General features: G+C 37.8%; 1 protein-coding gene across 6 annotated transcripts in view; it reads left to right on the top strand.

Moving 5' to 3' along the window:
- Pcdh11x (protocadherin 11 X-linked) overlaps positions 1 to 20579 on the top strand; it is a 630344-nt gene that overhangs the window by 420812 nt on the left and 188953 nt on the right. The window contains exon 7 of one of the 6 annotated variants that reach the window (XM_060375762.1): positions 20181 to 20283. The exons of the other annotated variants lie outside the window; for them this stretch is intronic. Coding sequence (XP_060231745.1) covers positions 20181 to 20188 — 8 coding nt within the window. The 3' untranslated portion in view covers positions 20189 to 20283. Of the gene's footprint in view, positions 1 to 20180; positions 20284 to 20579 lie in introns of those variants that run through there. 6 annotated transcript variants of the gene reach the window in all.

The raw sequence follows: 20579 nt of genomic DNA, 5'->3' as shown, positions 1-20579 counted from the left end.
AGGAACAGACAACTGAGTTCAGGTCAAACTGTCTCTTCTCCCCTCACTAGGGAACCAACATAGAGACTGAACCACCTATGGGCTACATCTGAGCAAAGAGTCTAGGTCCTCTCTATGCATGGTCTTTGGTTGATGCATCAGTCTCTGAAGTTCCAACTGGGCCGAGTTACCTTTTTTTTCCCCTTTATTTTTAATTTTTTTATTTTATTGATTTTTTTACAGTTTATTAATTTTGTATCCCGATTGTAGCTCCCTCCCTCACCTCCTCCTCATTCCACCCTCCCTTTCTCTTTGCCACTATATCCATCCCCTTGTCCATTGAAAAGGGGTAGTCCTCCTCTCCTATCTGACCCTAGCTTATAAAGCCTCATCAGGACTGCCTGGATCCTCTTCCTCTGTGGCCTGGTAAGTCCATACCTCCAGGGGGAAATGATCAAAGAGCAGGCAATGGAGTTAGTGTTAGAGACAGTACCTTCTTCCCTTACTATGACACCCACATGGAGACTGAGCTGCCTATGGCCTACATATGAGTAGGAGTCTCCATATGTGGTTTTTTGTTGGTACATCATCAGTCTCTACAGTCTCCTGTGTGCCCTGCTTTTGTGGGGGGTGGTTGATATCCTTGTGGAGTTACTGTTCCTTCCTGGTCCTTCTTCCTTCCTGCCCCCATATTTCTATAAGACTCCCTGCACTCTACTCAAAGTTTGGCTGTGTATCCCCATATCTGTTTTGATTCCCTGCTGGGTGGAGTCCTTCAGAGGCTATCTGTGGTAGGCTCCTGACCTGTTCCTTTTCTCTTTTCACTTCTGGCATCTATCCTGTTTGATCTCCTGAATGAGAATGTTACGCTCAGGATGCGAGGCTAAGCACTGCACTCAGGGTCAGCCGCTTTCGACCCAGAGAAGAGCAAGTCTGATTGCATGCAGGTTGATGCCCCAGGTCCCGCCTCTGAGAAAAAGGTATCAGACGGGTCTGATGCTCTTTGGGTGGATGACACCTAAATGAACATCGGTACAAAGTCCCAATTTATTTCTAATATCAGAGATCAGACCTCTACTCTTGCCTGATGCGTCTAAAACAAAAAGGGGGAACTGTAGAGAGCTGCGGAATGCTGTGCCTTAAAGATGGAGCTGGTTTCTGCCTTCCACCTTCCCGATGGTGAGTGCTCTCTGTCACGAACAACTCCACATTTGGCTAAGGCTGAGGATCTGGCTTGCTTCCATGTATGTGGACCTATCTGCATTGCCCACATGGCACGCTGGGGTTGGCCACCCAGAGGCTATTTTAGCTGTGGGCTGGCTTTCCCCAGGGTCAGATGATTGTTCAAGGTTCCTGAATAAACTGCATTGAAGAAAAAAAAAAACAAACTCAAGTGACAACACATGCTGGAGAGGATCTAGAGAAAGGGGAACCTGCATTGCATTACACAAAGGTACTTTATGTTGTTTGTGACTTTGGTGAAGGGTGTTGCTTCCATAATTTCTTTCTCAGCAGATTTATATTTTTTTATACATAAGGGTTACTGGTTTTTTGAGTTAATTTTGTATACAGCTAGTTTGCTGAAGGTGTTTATAAGCCGTAATAGTTCTCTAGTTGGATTTTTGTTGTCACTCATGTACACTCTCATACCATCTGTAAATAGTGATATTTTTACTTCTTCCTTTCCAATTTTGTATTCCCTTTATCTCCTTTATTTGTCTTATTGCTCTAGCCAGTACTTCCAATATTATTTTGAAGAGATACAGATAGAAAAGGTAGCCTTGCTGTCTCTCTGATTTCAATGGGATTGATTTAAATTTCTCTCTATTTAGTTTGATGTTGCCTATAGGTTTGCTATAAATTGCCATTAGTATATTTATTGCTGTATATTGCCTTTACTATGTTTCCTTGTATCCCTGATGTCTACTTTATACATAAATGGGTTTTGGATTTTGTCAAATGCTTTTTCAGCATCTAACACAATGACCATGTTTTTTGTTCCAGTTTATATATATGATGGATAACATTGATGGATTTCCATATACTGAACCAATCCTGCATACCTGTGGTGAAGCCTTCTTGCTCACATTTTAGAGATTGGTCTGAGATTCCCTTTCTTTGTTGGGTCTTTGTGTGGATTAGATATCAAGGAAGTCTTTAATTTCTTTTTTACTTCTTCCAGACTCAGCTATCAATGAGTAAAGAGTTGATCAGTTTCCATGAGTGTGTAGGCTTTTTGTTACTTCTGTTATTTTTGAAGTCTACTTTTAGATCTTAGTTGTCTGATATAATACATGGGATTATTTCAATCTTTTTATATCTGTTACATCTTGCTTTTTGCTTGGCTATATGGTCAATTTTGGAGAGGATCCAATAGGTGCAGAGAAAAAGATAGACTCTTGTGATTGAGTGAACAGTTCTGTAGATATCTATTAAGTCCATTTGATTTAAGAACTCTGTGAGTGTTATGATTTCTCTTTTTAGCTTCTGTCTTTATGATCTTCATTTGTTTTCTTTTAATTTTTTTTATTTTTTTCTTATCAGTTACATTTTATTAACTCTGTATCCCAGCCATGTCCTGCTACCTCATTCCCTCCCAGTCCCTCCCTTCCTCCCTCCCTCATCTCCACCGTGCCCCTTTCCAAGTCCAATGATGGGGGGGACCTCCTCCCCATTCATCTGATCCTGTTTTATCAGGTATCTTCAGGACTGGCTGCAAAGCCCTCCTCTGTGGCCTAACAGGACTGCTCCTCCCTTGGGGGGGGGAGAGGCCAAAGAGCCAGTCATTGAGTTCCTGTTATAAATAGTCCTTGTTCCCCTCACTTTGGGAAACCAATTGGTTACTGAGCTACCACAGAGTACATCTGAGTGGAGGTTCTAGGTTATATCCATACATGGTCCTTGGTTGAATGTCAGTCTCAGAAAAGACCCTGTGCCCAGATATATTTGGTCCTTGTGGAGCTCCTATCCTTTCCCCATCAGACTAACTCCCCTTCTTTCTTATGATTCCCTGTACTCTGCCAAAGGTTTGGTCATGAGTCTTTGCTTTGAAAACACTGCTACTTAGAATCTTTCAGATGCGCTCAGTAGACTCCTGTCATACGTTCAATGCACATCCCATCTGTCTTTCTAAACGAGGATTGATCATCTTGCCCCATGTCTGCTCTCTTGATTTTCATTTTTAGGTGTATAGATTTCATTATGTTTATCCTATCTTATAGGTCTATATAAGTGAGTATATCCCATGTTTGTCTTTCTCCTTCTGGGATATTTCACTCAGAATGATCTTTTCTAGATACCACCATTTGCCTGCAAATTTCATGATTTCCTCCTTTTTGATTGCTGAGTAGTATTCCATTGTGTAGAAATACCACAATTTCTGTACCCATTCCTCCGTTGATGGACATCTGGGTTGTTTGCAGGTTCTGGCTATTACAAATAAAGCTGCAATAAACATGGTTGAGCAAGTATCCCTTTTGTGTACTTGAGCAAACTTTGGGTATATACCTAGCAGTGGTATATCTGGGTCTTGAGGAAGCACTATTCCTAATTGTCTTAGAAAGCACCAGATAGCTTTCCAGAGTGGTTGTACAAGTTTACATTCCCACCAGCAATCGAGGAGGGTTCCCCTTTCTCCACAACCTCTCCAGCATGTGTTGTCTCTTGAGTTTTTCATCTTGGCCATTCTGATGGGTGTAAGGTGATATCTCAGGGTCGTTTTGATTTGCATTTCCCTGATGGCTAATGGCATTTCTTTAAGTGTTTCTCTGCCATTTGCTATTCCTCTGTCGAGAATTCTCTGTTTAGCTCTGTTCCCCATTTTTTAATTGGATTACTTGGTTTGCTGCTTTTCAGCTTCTTTAGTTCTTTGTATATACTGGATATTAGTCCTCTGTCAGATAAAGGGTTAGTGAAGATTCTTTCCCAATCTGTAAGCAGTCGTTTTGTTTTGATGATGGAGTCCTTTGCTTTACAGAAGCTTTTCAGTTTCATGAGGTCCCATTTGTTGATTGTTGCTCTTAGAGCCTGTGCTGTTGGTGTTCTGTTCAGGAAGTTGTCTCCTGTGCCAGTGAGTTCTAGGCTGTTCCCCACTTTTTTTTCCAATTGATTTAGAGTATCTGGTTTTATGTTGAGGTCCTTGATCCACTTTGACTTTAGTTTTGTGCAGGGTGATAAATATGGATCTATTTTCATTTTTCTGCATGTAGACATCCAGTTGGTCCAGCACCATTTGTTGAAGATGCTGTCTTTTTTCCATTGAATGGATTTGGCTTCTTTGTCAAATATCGAGTATTCATAGGTGTGTGGGTTTATTTCTGGTCTTCTATGCGGTTCCATTGATCCTCCTTTCTGTTTCTATGCCAATACCATGCAGTTTTTATTACTGTTTCAGCTTGAGATCAGGGATGGAGATACCTCCAGATGATCTGTTGTTGCACAGGATCGTTTTGGAGATTCTGGGTTTTTTGTTTCTCCATATAATACTGAGAATCTTTTTTTCAAAGTCTGTAAAGAATTGAGTTGGTATTTTAATGGTAATTGCATTGAATCTGTAGATTGCTTTTGGCAGGATGGCCATTTTCACAATGTTAATCCTACCAATCCATGAGCACGGGAGATCTTTCCATCTTCTGATATCTTCCTTGATTTCTTTCTTGAAGTTTTTCTCAAACAGGTTTTTCACTTGCTTGGTTAGAGTCACACCAAGGTACTTTATGTTATTAGTGGCTATTGTGAAGGGTGTTGTTTCCTTAATTTCTTTCTCAGCCTTTTTGTCTTTAGTATATAGGAGGGCTTCTGATTTTTTGAGTTGATTTTGTATCCTGCCACTTTGCTGAAGGTGTTTATCAGCTGAAGGAGTTCTCTGGTTGAATTTTTGGGGTCGCTCATGTATACTATCATATCATCTGCAAATAGTGACACTTTGACCTCTTCCTTTCTGATTTGTATCCCCTTGCTCTCCTTTAGATGTCTTATTGCTCTGTCTAGGACTTCAAGTACTATGTTGAAGAGATATGGAGAAAGTGGGCAGCCTTGTCTTGTCCCTGATTTCAGTGGGATTGATTTAAATCTCTCTCCAATGTGTTTGATGTTGGCTATAGGCTTGTTGTATATTGCCTTTACTATGTTTAGGCATGTGCCTTGTATCCCTGATCTCTCTAAGACTTTAAACATGAATGGGTGTTGGACTTTGTCAAATGCTTTTTCGGCATCTAAGGAGATGATCATGTGGTTTTTCTCCTTCAGTTTGTTTATGTAGTGGATTACATTGATGGATTTCCGTATGTTGAACCACCCTTGCATGCCTGGGATGAAGCCTACTTGGTCATGGTGGATGATATATGATCTTCATTTGTCAGAGTAGGGTGTTGAGGTCTCCCACCATTAAGGTATTGGGGTCAATTTGTGATTTAAGCTTTAATAAAGTTTTTTTTTTCAAATGCAGAAGCTCTTGTGTATGGGGCATAGATGTTTAAGACAGTGATGTATTCCTGGTGGAGTTTTCCTTTAATGACAATGAAGTGTCCCTCCCCATATCTTTTGATTAATTTTGGTTGAAAGTCTATTTTATCAGATATTAAGATGGCTAGTCCAGCTTGCTTCTTGCATCTGTTTGCTGGGAATACTTTTTTCCAGATCTTTATTCTGAAGTAGTGTGTATCTTTGATGCAGAGATGTTTCTTACATGCAGCAGAATGTTGGATCCTGTTTCTACAACCCTTCTGTTAGTCTATGTCTTTTTATTGGATAGTTGAGTCCATTAATGTTGATAGATATTAATAATCAATCATTGTTAGTTCCTTTTATTGTTGAATTGGAGGTAATTGTGTGTTTGTGTGCTCATTTCCTTTTTTTGTGGAGAAGGTATCTTTATCCTATATTTTCGTGTGTGTAGTTCATCTCATTGGGCTGAAGTTTTCCTTCCAGTAGGGTTGGGTCAGTGTGTACCTATTTTTTAAATTTAGTTATGTCATGAAATAATTTTTTCTCCATCTATGTTGATTGAAAATATTGCTGCAAATAGATATCTGGGTTGGTATCTGTGGTCTTTTTTTCTCCTCTTATTATTCTTAGGTTCCTTCTTTTCATGGTACCCTTGCTTTCTTAGATGTTTTTTTGTCAGGAACTGTTCTGTTCTTCTGTTTTCTTGGAAAGATATATGGATTTCTGTAATTATATCTCTAGAGCCTGATATCTCTCTCTATCTCTTATATCCAATTGCTGATGCTTACCTGTGCAGTTTTTCATCTCCTCTAAGTTCTCCATCTCCTTGGTTTAAAATGAACCTCTCTCAAATAAAATATATTAGGTACTTAAGTTGATAACTCAAAAGCAGAGTAAAAACACACAAACAATTTCACAATCCATTTTTGTTATACTTGTACTTCAGGGATAGAGATGAACTAGAGGACGTATTATACTCATTCATCTAAGATATCAAGGAGATATCAATATAGATGCCATTCTATATTATGATGCAGTTAAAATAAAACATATTTATTTATGAGGAGATAATAACACATTTCCAGAACATTCCAGCAATTTTCTAATGAAAAATTTTGTAACTTTTACCCATATATTGTAGGCTCAATAGGTATTTCTCCCCTTTAATTCCTGTGAGACAAGACTGTTTCCAATGTCCATCCCCTTTGTCTTTCTAGATGAGGATTGATGATCTTACCCCTGGAACTCTTTCCTGTTTATCTTCTTTAGGTGTACATATTTTAGTATGTTTATCCTATCTTATAGGTCTATATAAATGAGGATATACCACGTGGGTCTTTCTGATTATGGGATACCTCACTCAGGATGATTTTTTTTCTAGATCCCACCATTTGCCTGCAAAATGCATGATTTCCTTGTTTTTAATTGCTGAGTAATATTTCATTGTGTAAAAGTATCACAATTTCTGTATCCATTCCTCCATTGATGGACATCCGGGTTGTTTCCAGGTCCTGGCTATTACTAATTAAGCTGCTACAGACATGGTTGAGCAAATGTCCTTGTTGTGTACTTGAACATCTTTTGGATATATGTCTAGGAGTGGTATAGCTGGATCTTGAGGTAGCACTATTCCTAATTGTCTGAGAAAACTCCAGATTGATTTCCATAGTGATTGTACCAGTTGACATTCCCACCAGCAATGGAGGAGGGTTCCCCTTTCTCCACAGCTTCTCCAGCATGGGTTATCTCTTGAGGTTTGATCTTAGTCATTCTGATGGGTGTAAGGTGAAATCTAAGGGTCATTTTGATTTGCATCTCTCTGATGGCTAGGAATGTTGAATATCTCCTTATGTGTTTCTCTGCCATTCTATATTCTTCTACAGAGAATTCTCTGTTTAGCTCTATACCCCATTTTTAATTGGGTTACTTAAATTATTGCCTTTTAACTTCTTTAGTTCTTTGAGCCACCTAAATGTTAATTAGTTAAGCTGATTATTACTACAATGGGCCATATGCAAATGTCTTCTTATTGAAAATGACTAGATTTAAGAATTTTCAAAGTACAGTAGAATGAAAACATCATGCATTCAGAGAAAATATAAATCCAATTTTGAATTTTGACCACTTTCTGGGTAGAGATAATGTGGTATGAGTACACAGAGAACAGTAATAAGTCATTATATTTCATGACAAATATACCCATTTTCTATTGTCTAGTATATTGCTAGTATACAATTTTGGTAGGTTAGGTGTAATTTTACTAAATATATTTGTGAAAGAATATTTGTATCCAATAGGTGCTCATAGTGATGTGGGTCGATTCATAAATCAAGGAGCACCTGTTTCTGAAAACTCTATTGGTATTCTACAGTAATGCCAGACCATGGAGGAACATGTAATTTAAATCTGTTCATCAATTGTGAGATACTTCAAAGTATCTGTCCACCAGTATTTTTAAGTGGTGATATGTCTATAAGTGATATTTGTTACTAGGATAAAGTGAATAAGCATGGTGATTCAGACAAGTTAATTATGCAACAAAATGTTTATATTGTCATTGGTTTGCAAATGAAATAGAAGAACAGTTTTATAAAACAATTGAAATTGTGAAATGTTACTTCATATACAATATCTTAAGGCAACAATAACATCAGAACCAATTTTTGTTCTAAAAGAAACACATTGCAATCAATGATACTATTTGTGACTACTAGCTTATATTAGCGTCTGTTACATAGTGATGATGTTAGAAAAATATATTGAAATGCATAGATCCCCAATAGTTTAATCTGTTCTTCTGTTGAAAAAGAGAGTAAAGGACATGAGACAGTCATAGATTTTTTTTAACATCAAGGTACTTAGATAGATGTAAAAATTTTACCAATTAATAAAGTATGTGAGGTGACAGTTCCTTTTCATTAAAATGTATTTAAATGTAGATTATGGTATGAAAATATGTAAAATAAATCTTATACTGAGTCTTCTATTATATCCAATTAACCTTAGTAAAAAAAAATACAGTAACAACGTAGACCAATAAAAAAATGGTTTCTAATTTTTAATAGCCATGTTTAGTGAATAAAAGGAGCATTTATAGAGAAGATTATCTTTAAAAATTTTACAGAGGTGATGGATCAAAATAAGACTTGTGTGTTTAAAGTTAGAATCCTGAAGATATTTACTGCATTCCATTTGTGTGACAGCCTGGAAGATGAGTTTTATCTTCAGTACCTTAAATTTAATATGGGATAGATGGAGGTTGATTGCTCAAAAGCAGGCCTCTGTTGGTAAAGCAATCCCCTGTTTTTTTCTGTTTGAAAATCAAAGCACTATTCCTATTTGTCTGAGAAAGCGCCAGATTGACTTCCAAAGTGGTTGTACCAGTTTACATTCCCACCAGCAATGGAGGAGGGCTCCCCTTTCTCCACAACCTCTCCAACATGTGTTGACATTTGTGTTTTTCATCTTGGCCATTCTGATGGGTGTAAGGTGAAATCTTAGGGTCGTTTTGATTTGCATTTCCCTAATGGCTAATGACGTTGAGCATTTCTTTAAGTGTTTCTCTGCCATTCGGTATTCCTCTACAGAGAATTCTCTGTTTAGCTCCGTTCCCCATTTTTTAATTGGATTACTTGGTTTTCTGCTTTTCAGCTTCTTTAGTTCTTTATATATACTGGATATTAGCCCTCTGTCAGATAAAGGGTTGGTGAAGCTTCTTTCCCAATATGTAGGCAGTCGCTTTGTTTTGATGACGGTGTCCTTTGCTTTACAGAAGCTTTTCAGTTTCATGAGGTCCCATTTATTGATTGTTGCTCTTAAAGCCTGTGCTGTTGGAGTTCTGTTCAGGAAGTTGTCTCCTGTGCCAATGAGTTCTAGGCTGTTCCCCACTTTTTATTCTAACACATTTAGCGTATCTGGTTTTATGTTGAGGTCTTTGATCCACTTGGACATATACCCAAAATTTGCTCAAGTACACAATAAGGACATTTGCTCAACCATATTTGTAGCAGCTTTATTTGTAATAGCCAGAACCTTGAAACAACCCAGATGTCTATCAATGGAGGAATGGATACAGAAACTGTGGTATTTTTACACAATGGAATACTACTCAGCAATCAAAAAGGAGGAAATCATGAAATTTGCAGGCAAATGGTGGGATCTAGAAAAGATCATTCTGAGTGAAGAATCCCAGAAGGAGAAAGACAAACATGGAATATACTCACTTATATAGACCTAAAAGATAGGATAAACATAATAAAATCTATACACCTAAAGAAGATAATCAAGAAAGTGGACACGGGGTATGATGATCTATCCTCATTTAGAAAGACAAATGGGATATGCATTGAACGTATGACAGGAGTCTAACGCACAAAGCATCTGAAAGACTCTATCTAGCAGTGCTCCAAAGTAGTTACTAAGACTCATAACCAAACCTTTGGCAGAGTGCAGGGAATCATATGAAAGAAGGGGAGTTTGATGTGGAAAGGATAGGAGCTCCACAAGGACCAAACATATCTGGGCACAGGGTCTTTTCTGAGATGGACACTCAACCAAAGTCCGTGAGAGGATAAAACCTAGAACCTCTGCTCAGATGTGACCCGTGATAGCTCAGTAATCAATTGGTTTCCCATAGTAAGGGGAACAAGGACTATTTCTAACAGGAACTCAAAGACTGGCTTTTTGACCTCCCTACCTCCCAAGGGAGGAGCAGTACTGTTAGGCCACAGAGGAGGACTTTGCAGCCAGTCCTGAAAATACCTGACAAAAGGGAGTCATATGAAAGGGGAGGAGGTCCTCCCCTATCAGTGGACTTGGAAAGGGGCAGGGAGGATTTGAGGGAGGGAGGGTGGGATTGGGGAGGGAATGAGGGATACAGCTGGGATACAGAGTTAACAAAATGTAACTAATGAGAAAAATAAAATTATAGAATAAAAGAAAAAAAACAAACAAAAAACAAAAAACAATCAAAAAAAAAGCAAAACATGCAAAACATAAAAAAAAAAAAGAAAATCAAAGCAGACGCTGAGACTTATGGCCAACTGTTGGGCAGAGTGCATGGAATCTTATGTAAGATGTGGGAAATAGTAAGAGCTGGAGAGGACAGGAACCCCACAAGGAGAGCAAAAGAACCAGAAAACTTGAACACAGGGAACTTCCCAGAGACTCATACTCCAACCAAGGACTACTCATGGAGATAACCTAGAACCCCTGCACAGAAGTAGCACATGGCAGTTCAGTGCCCAAGTGGGTTACATAGTATTGGGAAGAGGGACTGCCTCTGACATAATCTGATTGGCCTGCTCTTTGATCACCTCCCCCTGAGGGGGGAGCAGCCTTACCAGGCCACAGATGATGACAATGCAGCCACTCCTGATGTGAACTGATAGACTAAGATCAGAAAGGAGAGGAGAACCTCCCCTATCAGTGGACTTGGGGAGGAGCATGCGTGAAGAAGGGAGAGAGAGGGTGGGATCGGGATGGGAGGAGGGAGGGGCTTATGGGGGGCTACAAAGTGAATACAGTGTAATTGAAAAAAAAAGAAAATGACAACTCTGAGAGCATGGCATGAATAGCCACCAAGAACCAATGCCTTAAGGTCTGCAGTGTCGGTAAATTGAATAACCACCATCACTGACAAGAGAATTGGTGGACTTCTCCGCACAATAAGAGTTGGTCTGCTTCTAAGTTTTTGTTAGGCTACCTACATCCTATAATAAAGTTCATTTGACATTTATGCTTCTATTATTTATGAGCAAAGAAGCTATTCATTTTTTTGAAATTTTTCTCTCATGGCTTCTTTGATCTAACTCTTCTCATTTTTCTTTGATTATAAAACAAGGTCATTTGCCATTTGTTTTGGGAGGGTTTTTTTTAAGTTTGTATAAGCAGATGGGCAAAAGGTAATTGGTGGTGACTTAGAATATTTAGCAGTATTAGCCACATACCAGTTTCTGAAATAAAATACTTGAATTTTAATGAACAAGGAATGTCACATCAATGTATTTGGTATATTCTTAATGGTATTAAATTGAAAAGAAAAAAAAACTTATAGTTCTTAGAAGAGCTCACATTAACATGCAACATCCAGTGAGTATATAAAAAAATTTATTACATAATGAATAACTATAGACAATCTGTCATTGTGATCATAGCAATTTTATTTCTTTATTTTTTTACTAATTACAGTTTATTCACATTATATCCCAGCTGTAGCCCCCTCCCTCATCCCTTCCCAATTCCACCCTCCCTCCCTCCCTTATCTCCTCCCATGCCCCTCCCCAAGTCCATTGATACGGGAGGTCCTCTTTCCCTTCCATCTGTCCCTAGTTTATCAGGTTTCATCAGGACTGTCTGCATTGTCTTCCTCTATGGCCTGGTAAGGCTGCTCCACCCTCAGGAGGAGATGATCAATGAGCCAGCCACTTACTTCAGGTCAAAAACAGTCCTTATTCCAATTACTAGGGAACCCACTTGGAGATTGAGCTGCCATGGGTTACATCTGTGCAAGGGTTCTAGGTTATCTCCATGCATGGACATAGGTTGGAGTATCAGTCTCAGAAAAGACCTCTGTGCCCATATAGTTTTTTAATTCTGTTGCTCTCTTTGTAGAGCTCCTGTCCCGTCCAGGTCTTATTATCTCCCCCTTCTTTCATAAGATTCCTATCACTCTGCCCAAGTTTAGGTATGCATCTCAGCTTCTGCTTTTATACCCTGCTGGGTAGAATCTTTCAGAGGCCCTCTGCTGTCCTGTTCCCTGTTTTCTCCCTCTTCGGATGTCTATTCTATTTGCCTTTCTGAATGAGGATTTGTCATCTTACCTAGTGTCCTCCTTCTTGCTTAGTTTCTTTAAGTGTACAGATTTGATTATGTTTATCTTATGTAATATGTCTAATATCCACTTATAACTGAGTATATGTTGTGTGTGTCTTTCTACATCTGGGGTAACTCACTAAGGATGATCTTTTCTAGTTTCCACTGTTTGCCTGCAAAGTTCATGATTTCCTTGTTTTTAATTGCTGAGTATCATTAGGGAGATGTACTACAATTTCTGTATTCATTCTTCAGTTTAGGGTTTTTTCCAGTTTCAGGCTATTATGAATAGAGTTGCTGTGAACATGGTTGAACATTTTTATTGAATGTTGAAATTTCCAATAATGACAATAGAAGTGACAAGTGTGTGTTGAGTTAGTTTTATCCCTTGTTAAATCAAGGTAATGCTGTCTCAGTATTATTATCTTCATGATTTTTACTTGATACACAATTTTTACTTATGTTACTTTAGGAAAGTTTCAGATTACATTAAAATATTCTTCTAAAGTGTATACATGAAGCTAGCCATTAACAGTTATTCTTTTTCCCTAGCAAAACACTTCAAAAACAATGACAAAACAGATAATTTCATATACTGTCTTTCATTATTTTTAAAACCTACTTTAAAAAGACCTGTTTAAAAATATACTTCAAGTCTCTAAAGAAAGAAATTGAAAATATATCAGAAGATGGAAACACCTCCCTTGTTCATGGATCAGGAGGATTAACATGGCCACACTGCCAAAAGCAATCTACAGGTTCAATGCAATTCCCATCAAAATACCAACACAATACTTTACAGAACTTGAAAGAAATTCTGAATTTCATATGGAAAAAAACAAAACCCCACAATTTCTAAAACAATCCGGTACAATAACAGATCATCTGGAGGTATCTCCATTCCTGATCTCAAGCTGTACTACAGAGCAATAGTAATAAAAACTAAATGGTACTGACATAGAAACAGAATGGTGGTTGAAGGGAATCTAATGGAAGACCCAGAAATAAATCCACACACCTATGGAGTTTTGACAAAGAAGCCAGTAAAATGCAATGGAGAAAGGACAGCATCTTCAACAAATGGTGTTAATCTAACTGGATGTCTACATATAGAATAATGCAAATAGATACATATTTATCACCTTGCACAAAAGCAAAGTCCAAATTGATCAACGACCTCAACATAAAACCAGACACACTAAATCTGTTACATAAAAAAGTGGGGAAGAGTATTGAACTCATTGGCACAGGAGACAACTTCCTGAACAGAACACCAACAGCACAGGCTCTAAGAGCAACAATCAATAAATGGGACCTCATGAAACTGAAAAGCTTCTGTAAAGCAAAAGACACTGTATTCAAGACAAAAAGACAGGTTACAGACTGGGAAAGTATTTTCACCAACCCTATATCTGACAGGGACAAATATCCAAAATGTAAAACAAAAAACAAACAAAAAAAAAAAACAAAAGAAAAAAACAAAACCAAGTTAAACAGCAAGAAGTCAAGTAACCCAATATATATAAATATATATAAACAATGATATACAAAGTGAAACAGAGAATTCTCAATAGAGGAATATCGAATGGTGTAGAAACACATAAATGTTCAGCATTGGTTGTCATCAGGGAAATGCAAATCAAAGTGACCCTGAGATTTCACCTTACACCCATCAGAATGGCTAAGATCAAAAACTCAAGTGACAACACATGCTGGAGAGGTTGTGGAGAATGGGGAACTCTCCTCCACTGCTTATGGGAATGTAAACTTGTACAACCACTTTGGAAATCAATCTGGCAGTTTCTCTGACAATAAGAAATAGTGCTTCCTTTTTTAAAATTTATTTATTTTCATGTGCATTGGTGTTTGCCTCCATGTATGTCTATGTGAGAGTGTTAGACTTACAGACAGCTGTGAACCACCATGTGGGTGTTGGGACTTGAACCCGGGTCCTCTAGAGGAGCAGTCAGTCCTCTTAACTGGTGAGCCATCTTTCCAACCCTTGCAACAAGGCAGACTTTTTTTTTAAGATTTATTTATTTATTTTAAGTATGAGTATTCTATCTCCACATATTCCTGCATGCCAGAAGAGGGCACCAGCTTCTAGTATCGATAGCTGTGTGCCACCAGACTGTGCACCAGAAGAGGGCACCAGATCTTACTGTAGATGATTATGAGCCACCATGTGGTTTCTGAGAATTGAACTCAAGACCTTTAGATGAACAGCCAATGTTCTTGACCTCTGAGCCATCTCTCCTCTGTACACCTAAAGAAGATAAAAAAGAAGGAGGTCCCAGGGTAAGATGATCAACCTTCATTTAGAAAAACAAATGGGATGGACATTGGAAGTAGGAGGGAAGAAAAAAAAAAAAAAAAGGACAGGAGCCTACCATAGAGGGTGTCTGAAAAACTCTACCTAGCAGTGTATCAAAGAAGATGCTGAGACTCATAACCAAACCTTGGGCAGAGTGCAAGGAATCACTTGGAAGAAGGTCAAGTTAGTAAGACCTGGAGAGGACAGGAGCACCAAAAGGACCAAATATTGCTGGGCACAGGGGTGTTTTTTGAGACTGATTCTCAAACCACAGACCATGCATGGATAAAAGCTAGAACCCCTGCTCATATGTAGCCCATAGCAGCTTAGCATTCAAGTGGTTCCCTAATAAGGGGAACAGGGACTGTCTCAGACATGAATTTAATGGTGGGTTATTTGACGTCCCCGCCCCTGTCCCTGAGGGAGGAAGAGCCTTGCTAAGCCACAGAGGAGGAAATTGCAACCAGTCCTGATAAGATTTGATAAACTAGGTTTAAATGGAAAGGGAACAGAACCTCCCCTATCAGTGGACTTAGAGAGGGGCAGGGAGAGAGGGAGGGAAGGTGGATTGGGAGGAAATGAAGGAGGGGGCTATAGCAGGGATGCAAAGTGAATAAACTGTAATTAATATAAAAAAATAAAATTAAACATGGGGAAAAAAAAGAAATAGTGCTTCCTAAAGACCCAGCTATACCACTCCTAGGCATATATACAAAATATGCTCAAATATACAAGCAGGACATTTGCTAAACCATGTTTATAGCAGCTTTATTTGTAATAGCCAGAATCTGTGAGCTACCCATATGTCCCTCAACTAAAAATGGATACAGAAATTGTAGTACTTTCACACAATGGAATACTACTGTGCTATTAAAAACAAGGAAATCATGAAATTTTCAGGCAAATGGTGGGAACTAGAAAAGATCATCTTGAGTGAGATATCTCAGAAGCATAAAGACACACATGGTATATACTCATAAGTGAATATTAGACATATAATATAGGACAAACATACCAAACTCTGTACAGATAAGGATGCTGGGCAAAATGAAGACCTTGGGTAAGATAATTAATCCACACCCAAATAGGTAAATGGGACAGACTTTGGAAGAGGGAGGAAACAGGAAACAGGATGGGAGGCTACCACAAAGGGTCTCTGAAAGACTCTACCAAGCATTGTATCAAAGCAGATGCTGATACTCATAGCCAAACATTGGGCAGAGTGAAGGGAATCTCATGAAAGAAGTGGAAGATAGAAAGACCTGTAGGGGACAGTAGCTTCACACGAAGAGCATCAGAACCAAAATATCTGAGCACAGGGGTCTTTTCTGAGACTGATCAACAGTCTCAGATCAACAAAGGACCATTCATGGATATAACCTAGAACCCCTGATCAGATGTATCCCATGGCATCTCAGTTTCCAACTGGGTTCCCTAGTAACTGGAAGAGGGACTGTCTCTGACATGAATTCAGTGGTTGGCTCTTTGATCACCTCCCCCAGAAGTGGTAGCATCTTTACCTGGCCAGAGAGGAAGACAATGCCGCCAGTCCTGGTGAGACCTGATAGGCTAGGGTCAGAGTAAAGGGGTGGAGGACTTCCCCTATCAGTGGACTTGGAGAGGGGTATGAAAGGAGATGAGGGGGGTAAGATTGGGAGGGAACGAGGAAGGAGGCTACAGCTGGGATACAAATTGAATAAACTGTAAGTAATAAAAAATAAATATTAAAAAATTAAAAATAAAAATAAAGATAGTATTGTAGCTTTCATTCCCACATTCATCCATGAATCATGGGAAATGGACATATGGGAGGAAAAGTGAGCATATCAACAGGTGATGCTACAACAGACCCCACTAAAACCAACACACAGCAAGACAAGAGCCAGCCAAGGAGATAATCTGATACCCAGATGCCTCTGCTGGAAAAAAAAAAAAAATCAAATCTTGGCAACTATTTCCTGCATCTGTCAAGTTCACTACATAAAAGACTATAGATTGATATGAAGAACTTGGCTGACAAATAGGGTAAAAATGAACATACAAATGCCATAATCATCAAAGGAATGTGTTGCCACTTGAATGTTACAAATGCATTCATTTATTCTAGTAACCTGAGATTGTACTGCTGTTTATTATATACGAAGTGGGACCTAGAAATGATCATCCTGAGTAAAGTATCCCAAAAGCAGAAAGACACACGTGGTATATACTCATTTATATAGACCTATAAGATAGGATAAACATACTGAAATCTATACACCTAAAGAAGATAAACAAGAAAGAGGACCCAGGGTGAGATGATCAGTCCTCACTTACAAAGACAAATGGGATAGACATTGGATGTAGGAGCAAACAAATAACAGGACAGGAGCCTACCACAGAGGGCCTCTGAAAGACTCTACCTAGCAGTGTATCAAAGCAGATATTAAAACTCATAACCAAACCTTCAGCAGAGTGCAGGGAATCATAAAAGGGGGAAGGAGTTAATATGACCCGGAGAGGACAGGAGTTCCACAAGGACCAAATATATCTGGGTACAGGGGTCTTTTATGAGAGAGTTTCTCCATAAAAGGACCATGTGTGGATGCAACCTAGAAGCTCTGCTCAGATGTAACCCTTGGTAGCTCGGTATCCAAGTTGGTACCCTAATAAGGGGAACAGGGACTGTTTCTGAAATGAACTCAATGGCAGGCTCTTTGACCTCCCCCTATCCCCTGAGAGAGGATCAGTCCTGCTAGGCCACAGAGGAGAACATTTCAGCCAGTCCTGAAGATACCTGATAAACCAGTATCAGATGAAAGGGGAGGAGGTTCTCCCCTATTAGTGGACTTGGAAAGGGGCAGGGAGGAGATGAGGGAGGGAGGGTGGGACTGGGAGGGAAAGAGGGAGGGGGATACAGCATGGATACAAAGTTGACAAACTGTAACTAATATTAAAAAAATTACAATTAAAAACAATGTCAAAAGAAGCCTGGACTGTCTACAGAAATATGTAGAAATCCCATAGCTACATCTTAATAGAAACTTTCTGTTCTACAAAATAATGTCTGCCTCTATTTCCACATTTACAGAGTATTCTCTAAACAAAACTAAGCTTTTTTAATGGCTTTAAAAAAGATTTAGTTAATCCCCCTTTCTAAAATAAAATTATAAATTCTAGAGAAAAAACTAATAAAACCTACTTTAAAATGAATTCTTTTAATCTCAGGATAATTTTATTAGACTTTATACAGAATACAGTACAGGCAGTTTGAAAATCACAGCAACTTTCAGAAGGGAGTTGGAGAAGTGAAAGAAAGAAACCATGCCTTTTGAGCTGGCTGCCATTTTTATCAATTTATTTTCACAAAACAGGCACAGTGAAGACAAACAGGGTATGAAATCCTTCAGATACTCATGTGCACACTGGCAGCATTAAGAGGACTCCATGGGTTATTAAAAGAAGAAAAGAAGTTTGTACATGGAATTGAAAAATATATTGGGGTGCATAGAAGTAATTTGAGGGAAAGAGTGAGTATGTATTCAATCAAAATGTATTATAGGCATGTGTGAGATTTTCAAAAAATAAATCTAAAAATTAGTGAAATACCAATATCTGAAAGAAAGAAATAGAAACAAGAAAAGGGAAAGCATATCTTCTGAGTTACAAAGCAGACAAGCCAGCTAAATGGAGGTTCTGTAAACAACTGCCTGAATCATACTTTCTCAATATTGAATATTAAATAATTTTTATTGTACTTCTTAATTTTTCTAATTACAATTCATGAAATCTTTCACCATAAAGCTAATAAATTCACATATTTTAATCCATTACCATATTTAATATAGAACTGTCATCTATGAATTGAAATTACATAGCTCAGCAACCTTGGATAGAGCTTGTAAACTCACTATGTCTTGTTTTCCTTGGCTATAAAAATGAAGGGATTATGCTGATCCTTCACTTAGGGTTATAATTTTAAAACTATCAAAACCCCAAAATGTGAATGTGCATTTACATTGCCCTTGAATTTTCAGACTCCTTGGGACATAAATGATATCCAGTCTAACCTCCTGGTAATGCAAATGAGTTGTCTCCTAGATTGAGACCTTTTAATCAACAGCTTAATGTCTTTAACTAAAATCTGATGTTTATCATGTTCTAAAATATAACCATCACTGATGTTTGTAAGCACTTACTTTTTGCAATTTAAATGAATGTGCACATTGTGATTAAACTGGAATAAAATTTATATAGTTATCATTGCTCAAAGGAAGTGTGATAATATAGCAATATGGAAAACTTTCTGTATAGATGATGACACCCAGTATTCAAACAAAGTTTCTCATTTAAAATCTTATAAAACTTAAAAAAAACAATATACTTTGTTCATTTCGATGACTATTAGAGATAACTAAAGAAACTTTTAGAGAAAACAATGAAGACATGCTGAACCATAACCATCATTACACTATTCTGCATGGCTTATACATCAACCTGGAATTACCAATGACTTTAGAATTTTTCTATGTCTTTAAAACTTAAAAATAATCTCAGGGATTATAAACTCTAAATATACTACCCATTCATTCTCTTCTGTAATCAACTCTTTTTCTGTTTTGATCATCTCGTGTAATTCATTCTCAACTGCTTTCATTTTGTATTAAAATTATCAAGTTACATTTATTAGTTTATTTTAAAGTAGTTGAAATGTCACTGTCTTACTGAGGTTTCTATTGCCATAATAAAATATGTGCAGGAACTCAAGGAAGAAACCTGGAGGCAGAAAATGATGCAACAGTCATAGAGGAGTGCTATTTACAGACTTTTTCTCATAATTGGCTCACTATGCCTTCTTATATAATATAGGACAACCTTCCCAGATGTGGCACTTCCAACAGTGATTAGGATTTTCTCTTAAATCAATCCTACACAAAGAACTAAAGAAAAATAAATTCTTAGAGCGGGACAATCTTTCCCAGGAAAAAAAAAATTGGATTTCCAGTGCAAATGGTCAACCGTGAAAATATAATTACAAGTAATAATATACAGAAGGCTGAGGAAGCTATATTTCAGAGTATATACTTATTCTATTCTACATATATAAACATGTAACAATAATTAGAGAAAAAAACGAAGTCCCTGAATTTGGAAAAAGAGTAACAAGGAGTAAATGACTAGGTCTGAAGGAAAAAGAAAAGTCCAACAGATGGTCCTATGAACAAGTCTGTGGTGCAATTTCTTAATTTGGGCAATTAATTAATTAATTTTTTATTTTTATATTAATATATAATTATATATATTTTTTTATTTCCTCAGATGAGGGGATGAGATGAGAGCCATACAAGAGCTTTACAAATATTTAGTTTGGGCTGAAAGCTCAGAGCATTTCTATCTGACATTCCCTAGGTTTAGCCCTGGAAGCACCTAGTCTCCTTACAATCTACTTTTCTGTAAGCCCAAACCTTGAAGACTTCAGCTTTCATCCTCCATCTACTAACCTAGAAATAGAATGTTTCCTTTCCCTAAGACTTACTGTTGAATAAGCTCAAACTTTCTAGCTCCTTTTGAACTCTGGCTGGCTGTTTCAATTCAGCTATTCTGACTCAAACTCCTCTCCAAAATAACTGATTTATTCTGGCTTTACTAGGCTTCTGACTGGAAATCTTCCTCCGAACTACTTGAACTGAACTGCACTGACTGCATGAACTGAAGGGTACAGGACAAACTCAACTGAACTCAACTGCATTCCACTGAACTGCATTCAATTCTCTCTGTGTGCAGTGCTCTAAGTGGTCTCTCTTCTCTGTCTTCTTTATTTTTTACCAGTTGAGGCTCTCTTTTGCCTGATTACTCCAACTTGCTCAAATTTATATAACGTGAGCCAGCACAGATACAACACTCATTAGAGATATTTATGAAATACAATACAATAAAAACCTCATTCATTGTCATATCAATTTTCAAGATTTAATTAAGCTCCTTAGATTTTTTCCCACTGACAATGTTCTATAAAAACTATGCCAAAATCTAAAACCCTTGTAAATAT

Source organism: Meriones unguiculatus, chromosome X (assembly GCF_030254825.1).
Source record: "Meriones unguiculatus strain TT.TT164.6M chromosome X, Bangor_MerUng_6.1, whole genome shotgun sequence".
Lineage (NCBI taxonomy): Eukaryota > Metazoa > Chordata > Mammalia > Rodentia > Muridae > Meriones > Meriones unguiculatus.
The sequence above is the reverse complement of the archived record's forward strand: the minus strand, read 5'-3'. Positions and strand labels throughout refer to the sequence as shown.